The sequence below is a fragment of the Nyctibius grandis genome, chromosome 11, assembly GCF_013368605.1.
Source record: "Nyctibius grandis isolate bNycGra1 chromosome 11, bNycGra1.pri, whole genome shotgun sequence".
Lineage (NCBI taxonomy): Eukaryota > Metazoa > Chordata > Aves > Nyctibiiformes > Nyctibiidae > Nyctibius > Nyctibius grandis.
Window position 1 is genome coordinate 16,602,926 of NC_090668.1, and position 16,852 is coordinate 16,619,777.

The 16,852-nt window shown below is 44.4% G+C and overlaps 1 protein-coding gene across 1 annotated transcript; it reads left to right on the forward strand.

The window, feature by feature from the left end:
• Positions 1–409: 409 nt before the first annotated feature.
• On the forward strand, positions 410–15,901 carry WHAMM (WASP homolog associated with actin, golgi membranes and microtubules). Its single transcript, XM_068410100.1, has 10 exons — positions 410–1,011; positions 4,341–4,514; positions 5,833–5,983; positions 6,518–6,687; positions 7,899–8,064; positions 9,033–9,220; positions 10,680–10,766; positions 10,851–10,946; positions 11,326–11,791; positions 14,583–15,901. The coding sequence occupies exons 1-10, from the start codon at positions 469–471 to the stop codon at positions 14,867–14,869; spliced, it is 2,328 nt and encodes a 775-aa protein (XP_068266201.1). The 5' UTR covers positions 410–468; the 3' UTR covers positions 14,870–15,901.
• Positions 15,902–16,852: the final 951 nt, after the last annotated feature.

Here is a 16,852-nt window from a genome sequence, read left to right on the forward strand (position 1 = left end):
GCAGCTCTCCCTCAGGCCACAGCCCAAACCCCCGCGCGCAGGGAGGTGGCGGAAGCCTCCCGCCGCGCGGGGGCGCCCTGAGGTACCGCCCGTGCCCCTTCCCGCCCCTGTGTCTTGTGACCTCAGCTCACCGCTCTTCACAGAAATACCTGCTTATTTCACTAAAATACCTGCTTATTCCCCCAAAATAACTTTATTTAGCACGCTCGGGGCCTTTATCGCTGCGTACCGCGAGCCTCACCGCCCGCTCTTTATTATTTATTTCCGTGCCCGCTGTGTGAGGGCCGCCCGCCCCGCCCCCTCCGGCGGCCACGCCTTGGCCCCGCTCCCGGACGGCGCCCGCCAATGGGAGCGCGCGCTGCCGGTGACGCGGCGCGAAGGGCCCGCCCCCTCGCCGGGTGCGCGCGGCGCCTTTCAGGCGTGTCGGTTTCTGTTTCGCTCCGCGGGCGCGGGGGCACCGCGGCCGTCATGGAGCCGCAGCCCGACAGCCTGGAGGGGTGGGTGGCCGTGCGCGACACCGCCTTCGCCGAGCCTCAGCCGCCGCGGCGGCTCCGCTTCCTGGTGGGCTGGAACGGCGTGGAGGGCGCGTTCGCCGTGACCTGCCACGGCCGGGCGGAGGCGGCGGCACAGGCCCCGCAGAGCTGGGCCGGCCTCTTCTCGGCGCCGGCCCTGCGCGGCGTCCACCGGCAGCTGGCGGCCGTCTGCCCGCGCCTGGAGCCCGCCTTCCCCTCGCTGCCGCCCACGCTGCCCGGTGCCGCCGCCGCCGGCGGGCTCTGGGCCGTGCTGTTCCCCGGCGGCGCGGCGCCGTGCGAGGCCGAGGTGCAGGAGCTGTGCCGGGAGCTGGAGCGCTACCTGGGCTGGGCCCTGGAGCTCTGCGGCGGCCGTGTGGTGCTGGACGCCCTCTTCGTCGCCGACCGCCGCTGCGACGACGAGTACTTCGAGAGCCTCCACGAGCTCCGCGGGAGGTCCCTGCGCGGCCACCTGTCCCGGGCCAAGGAGGCCCTGCGGCGGGTACGGGCCCCGGGGCCGGGCGGGGGGTCGGAGGGGCCGCCCCGCAGCGCCGACCAGGCTTGAGGCATCCAGCGGGCTGGGCCTGTCCTGCTGAGGGGACCCGAGGCTGTCCCTGAGGGGTGCAGGGTGGGGGTGCAGCAGGGCCACCCCCTGCTCTCCCTGCAGGCAGGAGAAGGTTGCCCTCGGCATAGGGCCTCGCTGTTCTGTGCTGCTGCCCACGTTGCAGGTGCCCCCGTCTGAGCCTCTGCTTCAGCACCTCCTGCTCACCTGGCAGTTGCAGGCGAGGCTGGCAGCCTCTGCTGCAAGAGCTTAAGTCACTCAGGTCGGACTCACATTTGGGTAACGTGAGCAAGGGTGACCGAGTCAGTAGTGCCATCTTGTTCATAGTGTTGTCCAGTGTTCAGATTAGTGCTTACACTTTTTTGTTTGTCTGGAAACAGCTGAGTCAACTTTCTCAAGTACTGAGTGTCATCAGTCTTTGTAAGTGCTACTTTATTAAGTGGGGAATAAGGCAGCTCCAGGTGGGCAGTCAGTATAAGACGTTGTGGCGCTTACTTAAACTGTAAGTGGTCCTACAAAAACACATTGCTAAAAATACCCTGCAGTGTTGTGCAATGGGTGGAATGGTAACCAAAAGGGAGAGTGCAATCACGCTCTGGTTTTCTGATCTCCCTATGAAGGTCTCAGACTGCCTGTTTGCAGTGGTGCCTGTAACTGGGGGATTCTCAGTCAAGTTCTTTATTAAAAACAAATTCAGCCATGGGCCTATGCTAAATAGGTGTTTTGTAGTTGGAGATATTGTGGTGGTTTTTTTTAAGCGTCAGATTCTGGCCTCATGATTGTATGAACTAGTGATGATGTTAACCCTTTCTCCCTTCAGTACCATACATTTCTTCTTGTTGTAGATGTTCCTGGATTTTTTCCCCCTTGTAGTAAGCATGACTTTAAAGGATAGTATCTAGTAACATGGTTGCAATTAGGATATCGGTATGGTAAAGAAAAAAAAGGTTTACAGATACTGTAAAATCACCACTATGATGCTGCTCTACTTTTCTTGCAGTATCTGTTTGCAGTCTATTTCCTGGTGAAGTCAGCTGAAAGGTATTTTGTGAAAATGATCATCCTCTGGGGAAAAGTTAAGACAGTTGGCTTTAGCCTTCTGTTTCCTATTTCAGTATTTAACAGCTGTAACAACATTACTGTTTCAGAAAGACACTGTTTTTAAAAAGACAACTTTAGTTTACATAAAGTTCATGTGCAGTGTTGTACACAAAGGCTACAGTTTCCATAACTGACTACAATAGTTCATGGCCCGGTTAGAGATGTATTCTAGCCACCATGCTCTCTTGCAAGCAGCACAGGCGTGTACAGCCGTGTGGCAGTTTGGTGGTTAAGTATAACTCAGTGCCAGTTATTCTATTTCCAACTATATTTTCGATAAGGCTAAACATGCTATAGAGTGGTGGTGTATTTGCAGGCCTAACAGGGACATAAATTCATTATATTGCAGTCTAGACCAAGATACGCAAGGCTTGGGAAATAAAACCTGCCTATTCTGGCACTAAACTAGCCTTAAGTATCAGAGCATCCTTCTTCCCTTTTTACATCCATGTCCTTCTCAAATACTTCATCCTCTGGGCCAGGAAATTAATTTTGAAGAATGCAGAAGACACCAGTACAAGATGGAGGAGAGTAGTGTTGTGTAAATAATTGCTTTTTGCACATGTGTTCAAAGACAAAGGAAGAACCCCAAGAGCAATACTGTTACAACAACCAGAGGAGTCAGTTGGGCTAATGGTGACCCAGAGTACTGTGAAAAGAATATCAGATTGTGTGAAAGCAAGGATTTTACTTTAAAACAGACAATGTCACCACCCCCTCCCAAAAAAAAACAAGAACCCAAAACCCTTGTAACAAATAATTTTCTCATGAGTTGACTTTAAAATTTCACTTATACTTCCCTTCTACTCACCATAAACATCCCCTAGGAGCAACATGACCCTCACTACTTGTTTTGAGTGGGGGAACCAGACAGTGAACTGTTGTGTTTGTATTTAGCTTCGATAGTGGGGAAAAAGCAAACTGTTAAATTGCTGCAGGTGGGCCCTAGTTCTGCATCTGAGCTACCACGAGCTCCCGGGGAAGCCTAAGGAGCCCCAGGACTTCTGGGATTATCAGAAATATCGCAGTTCGTATCCTCTTGTTCCTCTGTCCTGCCTGTGCGAGGCCTGGAGGGAGGATGGGTGGGAAATGCCCTTGAGCTGCCTTCCACAGATTTTCCCTGGGGAAATGCCTGCACAGCTGGGAACTTTGTTCCTGCTGTCTTACCCAGACTCAGCTGGCAAGAGCAAAGGTGATGGTTTAATTTCAGTGCTTTTCAGTTGCAACACAATCAAGCTTATGTTTCTATTGTTTTTTTTTTTTCATTGTTTTAGCACCAAGCACCCCCTATTCCCTTCCCTGCTTACAGAGCTGCAGAGCAAACGCTGTCCTGGAAGGTCTGTGTTTCTCAGTGGAACTTAGCTGTGGTCTCTCAGCTGGCTCGCTCTTTCCTGGCACATAGAGCACACCATGGTCTCTGCTAGCTGCTGTCAAAGAAGAATCTTTGAAGCTTTGATTGGTGCCAGTAAACAAATGCAATTGAGGGGAAGTTTCCAACTGTGTATTTTGTCACAGAAGCAAATAAAAACCTTAAATAAAGACTAGCGTATCAAAAAGGCAGTTGTTCCATGGAAGAACTATGAGTTACAAAGTGTAATATCACTAGAACTGAGATTAGAATAAACTATTATAAATTATACAAATGTTAAAGGAATTTAACTGCAGGGTATATCAGGAGTAGAAATCTGTTTCTGAATTCTTATTTTTAAATGGCAGTCCGATTTTTCTATGCCTGAAGTCAGAAATTCTGGATCCAGAAACTCATTTCATATTAGCAGCCATTTAGTAATTGTGGAAGCAATGCAAGAGCTAGTTTAAGAATACCTTGTCCTTCCAGTACACAGACTTCCCCCTTTTCCCATTTGTGTTTATAAAAAGCACTGACCAAGTCATCTGCACACAGCTATTAGAATGTCTGTGGTGGAAGCCTTAGGCATGATTCGCCTTGTAGTCTCCCAATGCAATATGCAGCAATTAGTGCCTTTAACAGTGTGGTGTTAAGGATATTTCCAGCTAGGGGTGGCTGCTGAATGAATGCCTGGCATACACCTCCTGTGTAGTGGGAAGTCCTGCCTGTTCATCAAAAGACAAAAGGCAGGTCCTTTCCACCCAAATCAGCACGCACGAATGCAAAGCAGCCAAGTCTGATTTACCTTTTATCCTACTAGGTTCTTCAGCAGCATAAAAGCGCTGACACAATGGTGGCTTTGATGAAGGTTTATGAAGAAGAAGACGAAGCTTATCAGGATTTGGTCACCATGGCAACACAATTCTACCAGTATTTACTGCAGCCCTTCAGAGATATGCGAGAGCTGGCGACGCTGTACAAACTGGAAATCCTGGTAGGTCTTCCTTTGCAAAGTGAAAGGCCAGGTTATATAGTAGGAGCAGTTTAGACTCAAATCATTTAACATGCCCTACTTGTGTCTTTACATCCTTTTTTTTTCCCCTGCCAAGCCACCAAATGTGACTGAGAAAGTCAGAGTTAGTGCAGAACCACTCTCAAAGGATCTCTGAATCCATGGTATTGACTTGAACAGAACTGTAGCTGTCTCTGCACCAATGTCCCACTTCCCTCTGTTTTGAGGAATTAAAAGGAAAACTTTCCCAAGCCACAGCTCTCTGTGGTTTACTCTCTGGTAGGCTGAATTTACAGAGATCTAAGCAGCCTTCGTTGTGCCACCTTCAGTGGGATTAGTTTGTGACCTTGAGAATGCCATCCCCCAGCAATGCGGATGCACCAGATTAGCTTGGTTGCAGTGGTAGAACAGAAGGCAGAGGAGACCTTACCGCACAAAGCAGTTTTCTATTGCTGCTACAACCTGCTAGAAGTACAGATTAAAACGTGTCAGTTGTCGCTTCGTTCATTTAATTTTATGTGCACCTTAAACTGGAAGCACATACTGGAAGTTATGATGCCCCTGGAAAAGACAGCCATCTGCTATTTTGATTTTTCCTTAAATAGTCTGTTAAAATTAAAGTGAGCTGTTCTGAAAAAGAGCAGAACAGTTAAGTTTAGACTAAGGTTCTTGGATACGGAAGGTGTAAACTTGTGCAGATAAAATATCCAGTATGCTGTACTGAAAATTAAAGTGAAAATTGAATGAATGAAACAAAGCTTGTATTAAAAAAACCTCAAGAGGATATTTAGGCTCATTTGAAATCTAATTCTTTAAAAAAAAAATCAAATACTAGTCTCGTACCCATGTACGCTTTGTGGACTTGAGAATACTCTCTTATGTTTCTTTTCTATATCCCTGTTCCTGTGTGAAAGAACTGCCAAACTGAAGAACCTGACAGTGCAATGTGCTGTCAACACGTGGGGAAAAATAGAAGAGAACATTGCACTTAGAAGAGTGTTTTTGAGTTACTTTTAGTAACAACTAAAAAACACTTGTGTTGGACATGATTTTTAGGATGATAGTTTAAAAATATTTTAAGAAATAAATTAATCCAAAGGTAAGTGTGAAGTCGTGGTTGGGGAAGAAAGGTTCTGAGTTAGCCCAGAGAATGAGGAACAGGGCAATATTGTGACAAGGGAGGGGAAGGTCATGTTTGCCACCGTGCTCTGCCTTGCTTGAAGTGTCTCTAAGTATAGCATAATGCGGGCTGCACCGCTGTGGTAACCAGTTGGTAACTGAGAATTTTGTCTCCTTGCAGAAGTCTTTGCAGTATGATAATTTGGGGCCTAAAAGAGTAGCAGCTTTGCAGAAAGATGCTGAAGAATGGACTAAGCGAGCTGAGAATGCTGTGTGCTCCATTCAGGATATCACTGTGAACTACTTCAAGGAAACTGTAAGGGCTCTGGCAGGTAATCACAATGATTTACACAAGATGTTGAGTAAATACTTGACTTAGGGGACTGAGAGCTCTTTTTATCACCTTTGCTGGTCTGTCTCTGCACACCCTGAGGTTAGGATGAGTGTCCAGCTTAAGAAAGAAGCATTTTATTCACTTAAGATTTGTATCTTTTAACCAATTTGTTTTACAAACTTGCATTTGGCTTGCACACAAACATTACCAAGGCCTGAGACTTATGGCTGCAAACTTCTGAACAAAAACCACGCACAGTTTTAATGTTTGATACGCGAGCCTCAAGAATTTCGGCATGTTAACTGAGTAGATTGCTGTGTAACTGTTAAGGCATGTTTCCATGGTACAATGAAGTATTTTGCTTACATATATAAAATAATAAATTCAACCTTTTAGTCTTGTAATTTCTACAGAAGCTTCAGAAATTGTTTAATATCATCAGCATTTTTAGTACCGCAGCTATAGTAGAAACACAAAAGGGCTATTAGTACACTGCATTTCTCATCTCTTATTGCAATGTTTTAATCTGCAGCAATGCACAAACAGATGGAACAAGATCAGGAAAGATATGGTAAAACTGCTTGGGCGTCAGCTTTGCCACGACTAGAAAACCTGAAATGTATGTTAGCTAAAGAAACCCTTCAGCATCTGAGAGCAAGAGAGTTGTGCCTGAAACAGAAGAGAGCTGGCATTCAGAAAACTGTAAGACCTTGCAAAGCCTCCTTTTCTGTCATTGTTTTGTGAAGGGCTGATCAAAACCTACTGAAGTGGTTGTGGGAGTAGACTTTCAAAGTCTTTGTCTATGAAACACCTTAGGTTTTCAATGTGCTTTTAAGTTGTGAAAAAATGCATGTCTCCAGTTTTTTAAAATTGCTCCTGCACGTATGAGGACGCTTAGCAAAGGTTAAGATACATGCTTTTACAGTGTAAGTGTCATGTTGGCATTTGTGGTACTAACCTTTAAAATTGTTAGTTAGGGAGATAAAGACTGAATATTATTTACAGAGGACACTGCAAAATAAAGATACTTACAGAATCACAGAATCACAGAATGTTAGGGATTGGAAGGGACCTCGAAAGATCATCTAGTCCAATCCCCCTGCCGGGGCAGGATTGCCTAGACCATATCACACAGGAACGCGTCCAGGCGGGTTTTGAATGTCTCCAGAGAAGGAGACTCCACAACCTCTCTGGGCAGCCTGTTCCAGTGTTCGGTCACCCTCACCGTAAAGAAGTTTTTCCTCATATTTAAGTGGAACCTCCTGTGTTCCAGCTTGCACCCATTGCCCCTTGTCCTGTCAAGGGATGTCACTGAGAAGAGCCTGGCTCCATCCTCATGACACTTGCCCTTTACGTATTTATAAACATTAATGAGGTCACCCCTCAGTCTCTTCTTCTCCAGGCTAAAGAGACCCAGCTCCCTCAGCCTCTCCTCATAAGGGAGATGTTCCACTCCCTTAATCATCTTCGTGGCTCTGCGCTGGACTCTCTCTAGCAGTTCCCTGTCCTTCTTGAACTGAGGGGCCCAGAACTGGACACACTTATTTAATTTTAATCTTCTGATCTTGATTTGATGCCATCTAACTGCTGCTAGGAGTACCTGATATTTATTTTCCAAGAGTAGTGTACTTCATCATATATAATTGTTTTCAGGAGCAGTATTATTTGTGCACATTATAATGAAGTCTTTCCTGGTACACTTAAGGTAAAATTACATTTTAGGTCAATAAGGCTCTCTGCTCCTCTGAGTTTCTGCTCCAAGCCATTTCTAATGTTGTGTTGTTTCCATACTAAAGCACCTAAGCAGCTGCCAGTTAGGCCAGGCTCTGTACAGGTGTTTGTGCATCCATGCATGTTCCATGTGTGCATATTTGGTTATTAATGCTTTTTATTTTCTGTTTGGGGCTATACAGATGGAGAGCCTCAGTGAACAAGAAGAGAACCTAACTCTAGTGGAGGAGCTGGAAATACAGTATTATGAAACGCAGCTGGAATTATATAATGTACAGCTTGAAGTATTGAAACATGAAGAGATGCTGCTTATTGTACAGTTGGACACTTTAAGGAGACAGATTAAAGGTAAGAATAAACAAATCTTTAAGCACATATCCAAAATACAGGAGTGATATAGCCTGCTCTGTTTTCACTTCAAAAAAAAAAAAAAGGATGATTATCACTGCTCAGGTTTCGGTAGTAGAAAGCATCATTGGAAAACGTTGGTGCTGTGGCACAATCTGATATTTTGTCTTCTGACTAACTAGACACTAATTTGATAACACAAGTTTAAAAAAAAGTCACACTGGTAGCTCATCTTGACAGCAGCTGTGATACGTGCATGCACTGGTTTAGCATATGGAATACCTTACATTGAAAATAGTTAACTGCTCTTGTAGTTACAGGATCTATGCATAGAAACTGTGGATATCATGACCTGCTGAAGCGGGTCCTGAAATTCGTCACAAATCTATTGTAATTTAACATGTAGAAATTGCAAAATGCATCCTGTGGTGACAAAAGGAGGTGATTATAGCTAGATGGTACTTGAGTGCTGCTATATTGCAGTTTAAGTGCCTCTTCATAACATGTTTAGGACCAAATTAGGCACCAGTCTTATTTATGCCTATTTGTGCTTATGAATTCTCTGTTACTGTGTACACTGTGAAGTAAACATTGTTCCTGCTTGTTGCATAATTAAAACCTGGTAAATAGTAAAGCAAGTTACCCAGTGTTGATCAAAACAGTCTTCAGTTTTCCAGGAAATCTCCATTCAGTGAAGGTAGGAGTTAAAGCACAGAGAGACATTTGAAAGAGGAAGCTAAGTAACAACAAATGCTAACAGCATAAATTTGATCCTGCAAAGCACCCCTGTGAGTAACCTGACATGTTTTCGTGAGACTTTGAAGGACCAAGCTAGGCTCTGGAGCATTACACTTTCTAATAACTAACTCACTGCCTTCAATGGCTTTTAAAATGTCTTTAGTTCTTTAAATGTTTAAATAACTGTGGCAATTTTTGGGTTTTTAAAAAAATGCCAAATGCCTTTTTAGAGAAACAGGATGAAGTTGTTTACTATGATACATGTGAAAATCCTGAGGAGCTCAAGGTCATTGAACAGACAATGGGACAACATTACGATAACTTGTCAGAAATGACGATGCTGAGGCAGAAGACTAAGCAGTTGGAGACAAAGCGTGGGACTGTCTGTGCGAGGAGAGCCTACCTCAGGAACAAAAAAGTAAATGCAGTCCTGGAGATGTGCATTTTCTTTAGCTGATGTCTTGACTCACGAGGGACGGACAGGAGACAGCTAGGGAAGCTTTGGGTGGAGCATACAAGATAATACGTGACTCAGTGCCAAGGCCTCCAAACAGAAAGAGGGGCACTGTGATTTTAAGCCAGCTTTACACTCCACTGTGTGGTGCAAGTGCTTCTCTAGTTTATTAAGAGAGTACAAACTTACATGGGTGACCCAGGAGGTGTTCCCCTGTCAGTTAAACCTTACCAGAACCCTGCTGTGGCCAGCTGGAGCTTTGCCCTGGCAGCATTTTACAAAGCAGCTTCAGTACAGGGGGAAACCTGGCCTGCAGTGAAGGAAGCTGCAGTGACAGAACTACCCACACAGTGATGCCTACCTTACCTTTGAATGAGGGGGGGGGGGAGTTTAACTGCTGCAATTCTCCAGCCTCTCAGTTCTGTGCAAAGGGCAGTTTTTCTCTTTGTTTCCCATTCAGAGCAGAACACTAGGAAGACACAAGCGAGATCACAGTTGACTCTCATGAACCTTTCCCAGTGAACTGACCTTACACCTGCACAGTACTGCTGGGTTAGAGAGCAGAGTTTAAGCTTAAGTCTGCTTGGCCTTTTACTCCTCACTAGCCTGGACAAAATGGGAATGATATTGGAAATGTTTTGTGAGCCATCATTGTCCCTTGCTTGCAACTGCTTCCTCGGCAGGCGCTTCCTTTGCTTCTGTTTTCATTCACTTAATTGCTGTCTATCGGTTATGTCATACTAAAGCCAAATGCCAGATGATTTGCAAATGCTTACCCAGCCATGTGGATAATCCCTCTCTGTGCAGTGACAAATAGCGACTCCCAGAGAAAATATCGAAGCCTGCAGCTTCTCTGCAGCACTTTGTTACTAACAGAAGGTACCCCTGGTAGGCATTCATTGTGCTTCCCGTACCTTTGCTTCCCTGGCTTTTGTACTTGGGAGCTATGGTAAATAAGGGATGGGGGAAAGTAGCCCTGTGTTTTTGTAATGCCATGCTAGCTCCCCTCTCACCACCTTCCTCATGGCTTTGCATCCCTTCCCTCTAGCTGGAACCTGGATGAAATTTCTTCAGAGCTTGTTTCTGCCCTTTTTTTTTTTTCTTTCTTCTCTTTTTTTAACCTAAGTGTAAGACAGAGAGATCAGGTCAGATCTGGGTTATATTTCCTCTGCAGCATGAATAACCCTATCACTAATTAGGAGAACAAAAGATCCCATTTGCTTTAGCCATGAAGGAGTCCCACAGACTTTCACCTTCAGGGTCTCACATCTGCCACTAGTTGAGCTTAGCCATTCTTCTTGGCACAGCCAAGCCCTCGGCCTTGGTCCCCGTTTAGTGGCTTGCACACAGGAGTTAATGGCACAGAAGGTGCACAGTAAATGTGAACTAACCAAGGGTTGCATGAATTTTGCTGTTCTACCAGGATCAATGTGAAGCAAGCCATCGGCAGAGACTGCAACAGGCAGAAGAGAGCAAAAAACGCTTCCAGCAGCATCACAGCATACAGATAGTGAGTACTGAATAGCAGCCTTGGAGAATCTGACAGCTGCTTGTTTTCACACACTAAGGCTCACTTACTTGTGTTTTAATGCAGAAGAGAGACAAGCAAAAAGAGGAGGAGAAAAAGAAAAAAGCTTGGATAAGCCAGGAACGTCAGAAAACGCTGGAGAGGCTGAAAACGTTCAGGGAGGCAAGTACTGTGAACTGTAGTAGTCCCAAATGGTGTCAAAACAGTGTCAGAAAGTAGCCAGAACTTACGTGTGAGCATGGCCCAAATCAGAGACAACCATTTCAACAGCCTACAATAGGTTTGTGTGTAATGAGTCAAGAGGATTATATCCATTAAGGATATACTTTCCAGGTGCAGAACCTGTTGCAAAGAATACAAGTGAGGAAATGGCTTTGAAAGAAGTACCTTGATATTCATTTAACTCTGTTCAGGGTTGAATTTTCTGCTTGAATGGGTGAGTGGGACAGGTCTGTGCTCTGTGGCTTTTTGTCTCTTTGGGGTTGATGTTGTGGCCATTCCAATGGTGATGTGACCTCCTGCCTTACAATTTGTTTTTCAGAAGTGTCCAGCTCATGTTGTTCTGAAAACGTCTCGTCCCCAGCCTCTCAGTCCCAAGTTGCCACAAAGCATCACTCAGCAGGCTGCAGAACTGTCTCCTCCACCTTCGTTGAGAGCAAGGGCAGCTCCAGAGCAGCCGAAGAGCATACTGCTAGTGGAAGCCAAAGAATCAAAAGCTTCACATCGGAATACCCCAGCAGATATCCCTGTCCAGATTTTTGTTACTGATCGTGACACAGAGCAACAGAAACACAGGGAGGGATTGATGGTCTCTCCATCCTCGCCACCTCCTCCGCCCCCTCCTCCTTTACCGCCTCCTCCTCCACCTCCCCCCTTGCCTCTCCGGTTAAAGACACCATCAGCAACAGAGGATAAGCCACTTCCCCTTCGCTCCCATAGCCCCACAGAAAGCCCTGCACTGCACAAACAGGATGACTCCTCCAGGAGGTCTATAAGTAATTACATAGGTAAGAAGGCTCACATTGACTGGTGTTTTTTTCTTCAGTTCCTGTGTTTTTCTGTTCTCACTCCCTCTGGTTCTGGACAGGAATAGTGTGCAGTCTTGCTCAAGAGAATGAAGTTCTTGGAAAGCTTAGTCTAAGAAACCACATACAATAACACTGAGCATACCTCAAGGTGTTAAATGAGTAACAATGATTTGTGTACCCTGTTTGATACACTTTGCAGGGTCCTGATGCTCAAAGTGTGTGACTCAGCATTTTTTGGGAAGTGCTGTCAAATTGGACAGGTCACTGTTTTAGGACATTTGAAGTTAAATCTCTGCTGGAATCCTACATTTATTAAATATAGCCTTACAGGTTAGTTTAAACCATGCTTAATCACAGCACTACTAGTTCTGTGGAGATCTTAATTCAGGACCTGCATTTCTCATCACACTGAAAATCTGACTGCTGTAGTAGGTAGGACGGTGTCAGAAGAAATTCCAAGGAGAGGGGGTTTATTCTTGTTTTTTGGTGAGAAGCAACTTTTATTACCAGGTTCGTTCTTGCCACAGTTTTGCAACTTTTGAACCAAATGTGGTATTTTGATTGAGGATGAATCACCTGCCCAGTCAGAAGACCACTGTGGGTAAATTTGTGGTTGTACTAAGGCTGCACTTCAGTGTTTATGATTTATGTACTACAGAGCTAGCGATTGGGCTGCTTGCATTTCTAAGGCATTGCACAGCCTGTGTTCAGTTACCATTTGCTTGGTTTCTAAATAAAGGTTTCTTAAGAGAATTCATGCAGAATTCAACCAGGAGCTGAAAGGCAGATGGATAGCTTTGGCATACTAACATTCCTAGGGCAAAAATTGTGCTCTATTACATCTCTGCTTTGTTAGCAAGATCATGCAGGTGTAATTGCAGGCTGAACTCTGCAATTGAAACAGTAGTTTCAATGAGAATAGAGCTCAGCAGCCTCCAAGGCTGCACTGGTTACATCCTGCTAACAGGCTTATTTTTATCCTTAAAGCGAGCAGATATTTTGACTATATCAGGGAGAGTGATCTAAGTTGGAAGGCAGCAATTTTTTATTGGCATTTTTCAGAGCGGAGCTTATGCTAGAATGAAGCATGTCTTTAAATGTAGTACATTCCTTTTCCTTTCCAGACTATTCACGATACATCTAAGCAGCCTTTGTATCCTCTCAGTTAAGAAGCAACTACAGGCAGAAATACCAAGGAAAGTTCAGCGTTTTCAGTTCTTCCAAGGTGTGGGGACATACAAGCAGTTGAAGGGCTGAGACACAGTCGAGTTACCGTGACAAACTACTGTGCATCCAGTGGATCAGTGTGTGGGCTTCAGTCTGGGAGGTCCGTGGGATAGCTCTACCACAGATACTCATAAGAAGCTTTGACTAGCAACAGGACTTGTACAGCAAAGTAGTCTGCTACTGGAACAGCCTTGCTGGTAGCTAATATTTACTACAATTCACAGCCTAACATTCACATCCTCTCATTAGTTTTGGATAAGAAAAAACCTTTTTTGTTTATTGGAGAGATCTGATTGGTTGTTTACACCTATTTAATGAAGAAAAAACAGCATGTTAATTGCAGTAATAGTAATTGATAAAATACTGCCTCTGGAACTTACTGAAACAGCTTCATGAACAGGTTGATTTAAGTTACACGTGGACTACTCATGTCTTTGCACATGAAAAGCCAGGAGGGGTTCATATTCTAGCGTTGAAAATATTGTCTGTAATGTGTTAAGATGCTTTCCAAGGGGAACTTATTTTATAATTTGTTAGTCTGACTAGTCTTTTACCAGGCAGCCCAGCTGATTAATAGACAAGACTTTCTTACTTGAAGGCTTCGTAAGACAACTTGGTGGATCTTTGCTTGATCCTTTTCTGGTGTCTCAATTCTCTCAAGGTACCACAGGATTTAGCAGAATGTTACTTTTCAAGTGTTTGATGTTAATCGCATAACCTTCTGTGCACTGCGCGTGGAGAAAATACTGCTAGCTGTGAGGCACAGATGGTCTGAACCTCTGGCTGTAGGAGCCGAGTGCTGTCCAGGGAAGATGCCTCCCCATCCGACAGTCTGAAGCCAGCAAAAAGAACCCAACAGAAGGAGTAAAAACGCAAATTACAGCGTGTATCATGAGGACTAGTGGAAGCTCACTCAGTATGGTGTCCTTTATGGTCTGAAGTTCAGAAACATACACCTGAGATTTAAATCATGTTGTAAAATGGGAATTATTTTTTAAGTCAAGACAGAAAAGAGCTGCCTGCCTGCCTGCTTAGGGCCTGATCTGCCTCCCATGGACTTCAGTGGTGCAGTTTCAAGCCCTTCTAGTCAAATCCTTTCATTTTTCTCTTGGCTGAGCAAAAATGCAATTGACAGTCTCGGCAGGCATCTGAGCAAGCTAGGAGGAATGGTAGATTGTTTCTAATACAGAATACAAGAGATTTTTTTTGGTTCAGTGAAATTTTTTGAAAGCCCATAAAGTTGTAATGAAAAAGAAGCGTCCTCCTTTGAGTATAATTTCTTCCTTAGAGCACAGCCTTGTATAATGTTGAAGAGGCGCTGGATACTCAATTCAAGATATGAAAGCTTTAACTGCTTTTGAAAAGCAGTTCCAGAGCCTGGCGTTGCAGAAGCTTGAAAGAGTCCGTGCCAGAACAGACCATTCTTTTTCCTGTTTCTAGCAAAGATGAAAGGAAGAACCCTGAACACTTGGGTGGGGTTTTATACCTCGGAAGTGTGTTGTCTTGTTCTTTCTTCTGGTAACAATGGATTTCTCTGTTGCAGGTTCCATGGATGAGGTTTTGGCTTCTCTAAAGCGCAGTGAAGTTCACCTTCGCAAAGTGGAACAGCCAAATCCATATGCCTCTGTGAAAGACAACATCCTCTCTGCCATAAGGCAAGGAGTTAAACTGAGAAAAGTGAATCGAGATACCGGGAAATATGTCAGTAAAGGATCCCCTAATGAGCTAGAGAGAAGCATTAAGGCAGCCATCCAGAGAATTAAGAAAGTGTCTGCTGATTCTGAAGAAGAGGAGAACAATGAGCAGAACAATGGAGAATGGGACAGCTAACCGATTCAGAGTAACAGACTTACTGACTGGAACAGTGTGTCTCATTTTGCACGTTGTAGAAGACTGTCCCTTTCAAAATGAAAGAACAGCGTGATTGTGTGTGTGCTTCTCATAGTCCAAAATGTCTTGTAAAGTAAAAGAATCTGACTGATTTTCTGTAGGAGCTGCAGGTTCTTATTTTTGCATGAGAAATCGTACTCCAAATTATGCTTGCATTAATAGGTGTTTCTGGCTCAACCATGTAGAGTTTTCACCACATCTGAAGACAGCTAAAATGCTGGATTGGCACATACATTATATAGGTTGTTACTACACAGTAGGTAATGCTATCACAACAAAGTTTAAGGAGGGAAAAACTGACTGACAATCTATTTTGTCAGATAACAGTAGAATCAAACCTGTGGTGATAGAGGCAGACCAGAAAACGTAGCATAGTCTGGAACCTCTCATTCCTACCTCCATTGTCCAAAAAATTCTTTAACATTTTGCTTGTCTAATACAGCTTACTCTCAAATCTAACCATGTGAATACTCCATTTATTGTTGTGTTATAAAGTGTGCACTTATGAGTGGGCTTGATAATGCTGATTGGGAAAATTAGTACCAAGTTTGAAATAAACACTACTGTAGTAATTACTGAAAAATTTACTTTTTAACTGGAAGCTTAAATATAGAAAATTTTTAGATGTTAAATGTTTTTCATACATCCACATTTACAATGAACTGTTGGCATGAAAGAAAGAGCCAAAATATTGTATATAATATTTTCTGGGATCTAGCCCTGTAATACAGAGCTGCATTTCTTCACTGAGAACATCAATACATGTTTGTAGCTACTCTCATGAATTCAAGTTACCCGATAGCCTTATAAATAGCAGATATTTGCATTGTGCCTGGAACCTGACTATTTAAAAATTCAGCTACATTCAAATTAGAGACTGTTTCCCTTTTGGGTAGATAGTGACAAAAATGATTCAAAGTTTCTTTTGGAGTTTATACTGACCCTTAATAAAAATATGTCCTGACAGAAGAACTGGATTCAGTGTGCTGTCGTTTTAGGATACTGCTGAGAAATAAGCATTACTTAACACCATGGTGCTCTGGTTTTTGATAGCAAGCGGCAGCCATGCAGCAACTGCGCTCTCTCACTAATGGTGTATGTAAATGCCCTTTTTTTCTCAAATATTTATGAATTGTAATTTGGTAACAAAATTGCAAATATGGCGCTTTAATTCCCTGTTTTACTGCAGAGTAGCAGACCTGTTTAATCAGCATGGTAAATATGTATGGAACAGTTTTCATGCGAGAAGCAGCAGCTGGGGGTTCATTTTCTACTGTTTCAGCATCTCCTGCTATTTGGAAGTCAGAAAAAAATGACCTCTTTTTTTTTTGTCCATTGCCATCAAACCAAATGGAGACAAAAGCAGCAGCAGCACCACAGGTCAGTTCTTACTCAACGCTTCTGACACGGTGTCTGCAGAGGGGAGCTGGCAAGCATGATCCCACACCACTCTGCCTGCCCCTGAGCTCGAGCTGGGTGCAAGGGTCATGCTGATCTAGGGGGGAGCAGGGGCGAATTTATTGTACAGTCAGACTTCAGCATCCCAAATGCTGGATGCTTCCCATAGACAGGAACTGAGGACAAAATCGTGTTCTTCCAGAGTGGAGATGTCTTCCCCAAGGTTACCCTGGGCAGAGGGGGTTCTCGGCCAGCGGTGGAGAGGGTGGAGGGGGGCTGGTGCTGGGGCTGAGCACTGCCCTCACCCAGGCCGTGCCCTTTAGCAGTGCGGTTATTTAAAGATGAGGGAAAGGGCGCAGAGGCTCGGCTGCCTTCCTGTGGCTGGTCCCTCCTGCCAAATGGCACCTCAGAGTCCAGGGCAGAGCCCTTTGCTGTTTTATTGCTATGGTTGAATTCTCAGCTACAGTGCTAGGGAGTTAAATGCAGCAGTTTAAAGCATGCAGAAAATAAGTGAGTTGCAATTTC

Coding starts and splice junctions, on each gene's coding strand:
- WHAMM (XM_068410100.1), top strand. CDS start 469: ATGGAGCCGCAGCCCGACAGCCTGGAGGGGTGGGTGGCCGTGCGCGAC. Junction 5,984..6,517: donor AACTGTAAGGGCTCTGGCAG/GTAATCACAATG, acceptor TTTAATCTGCAG/CAATGCACAAACAGATGGAA. Junction 10,947..11,325: donor GGCTGAAAACGTTCAGGGAG/GCAAGTACTGTG, acceptor TTTGTTTTTCAG/AAGTGTCCAGCTCATGTTGT.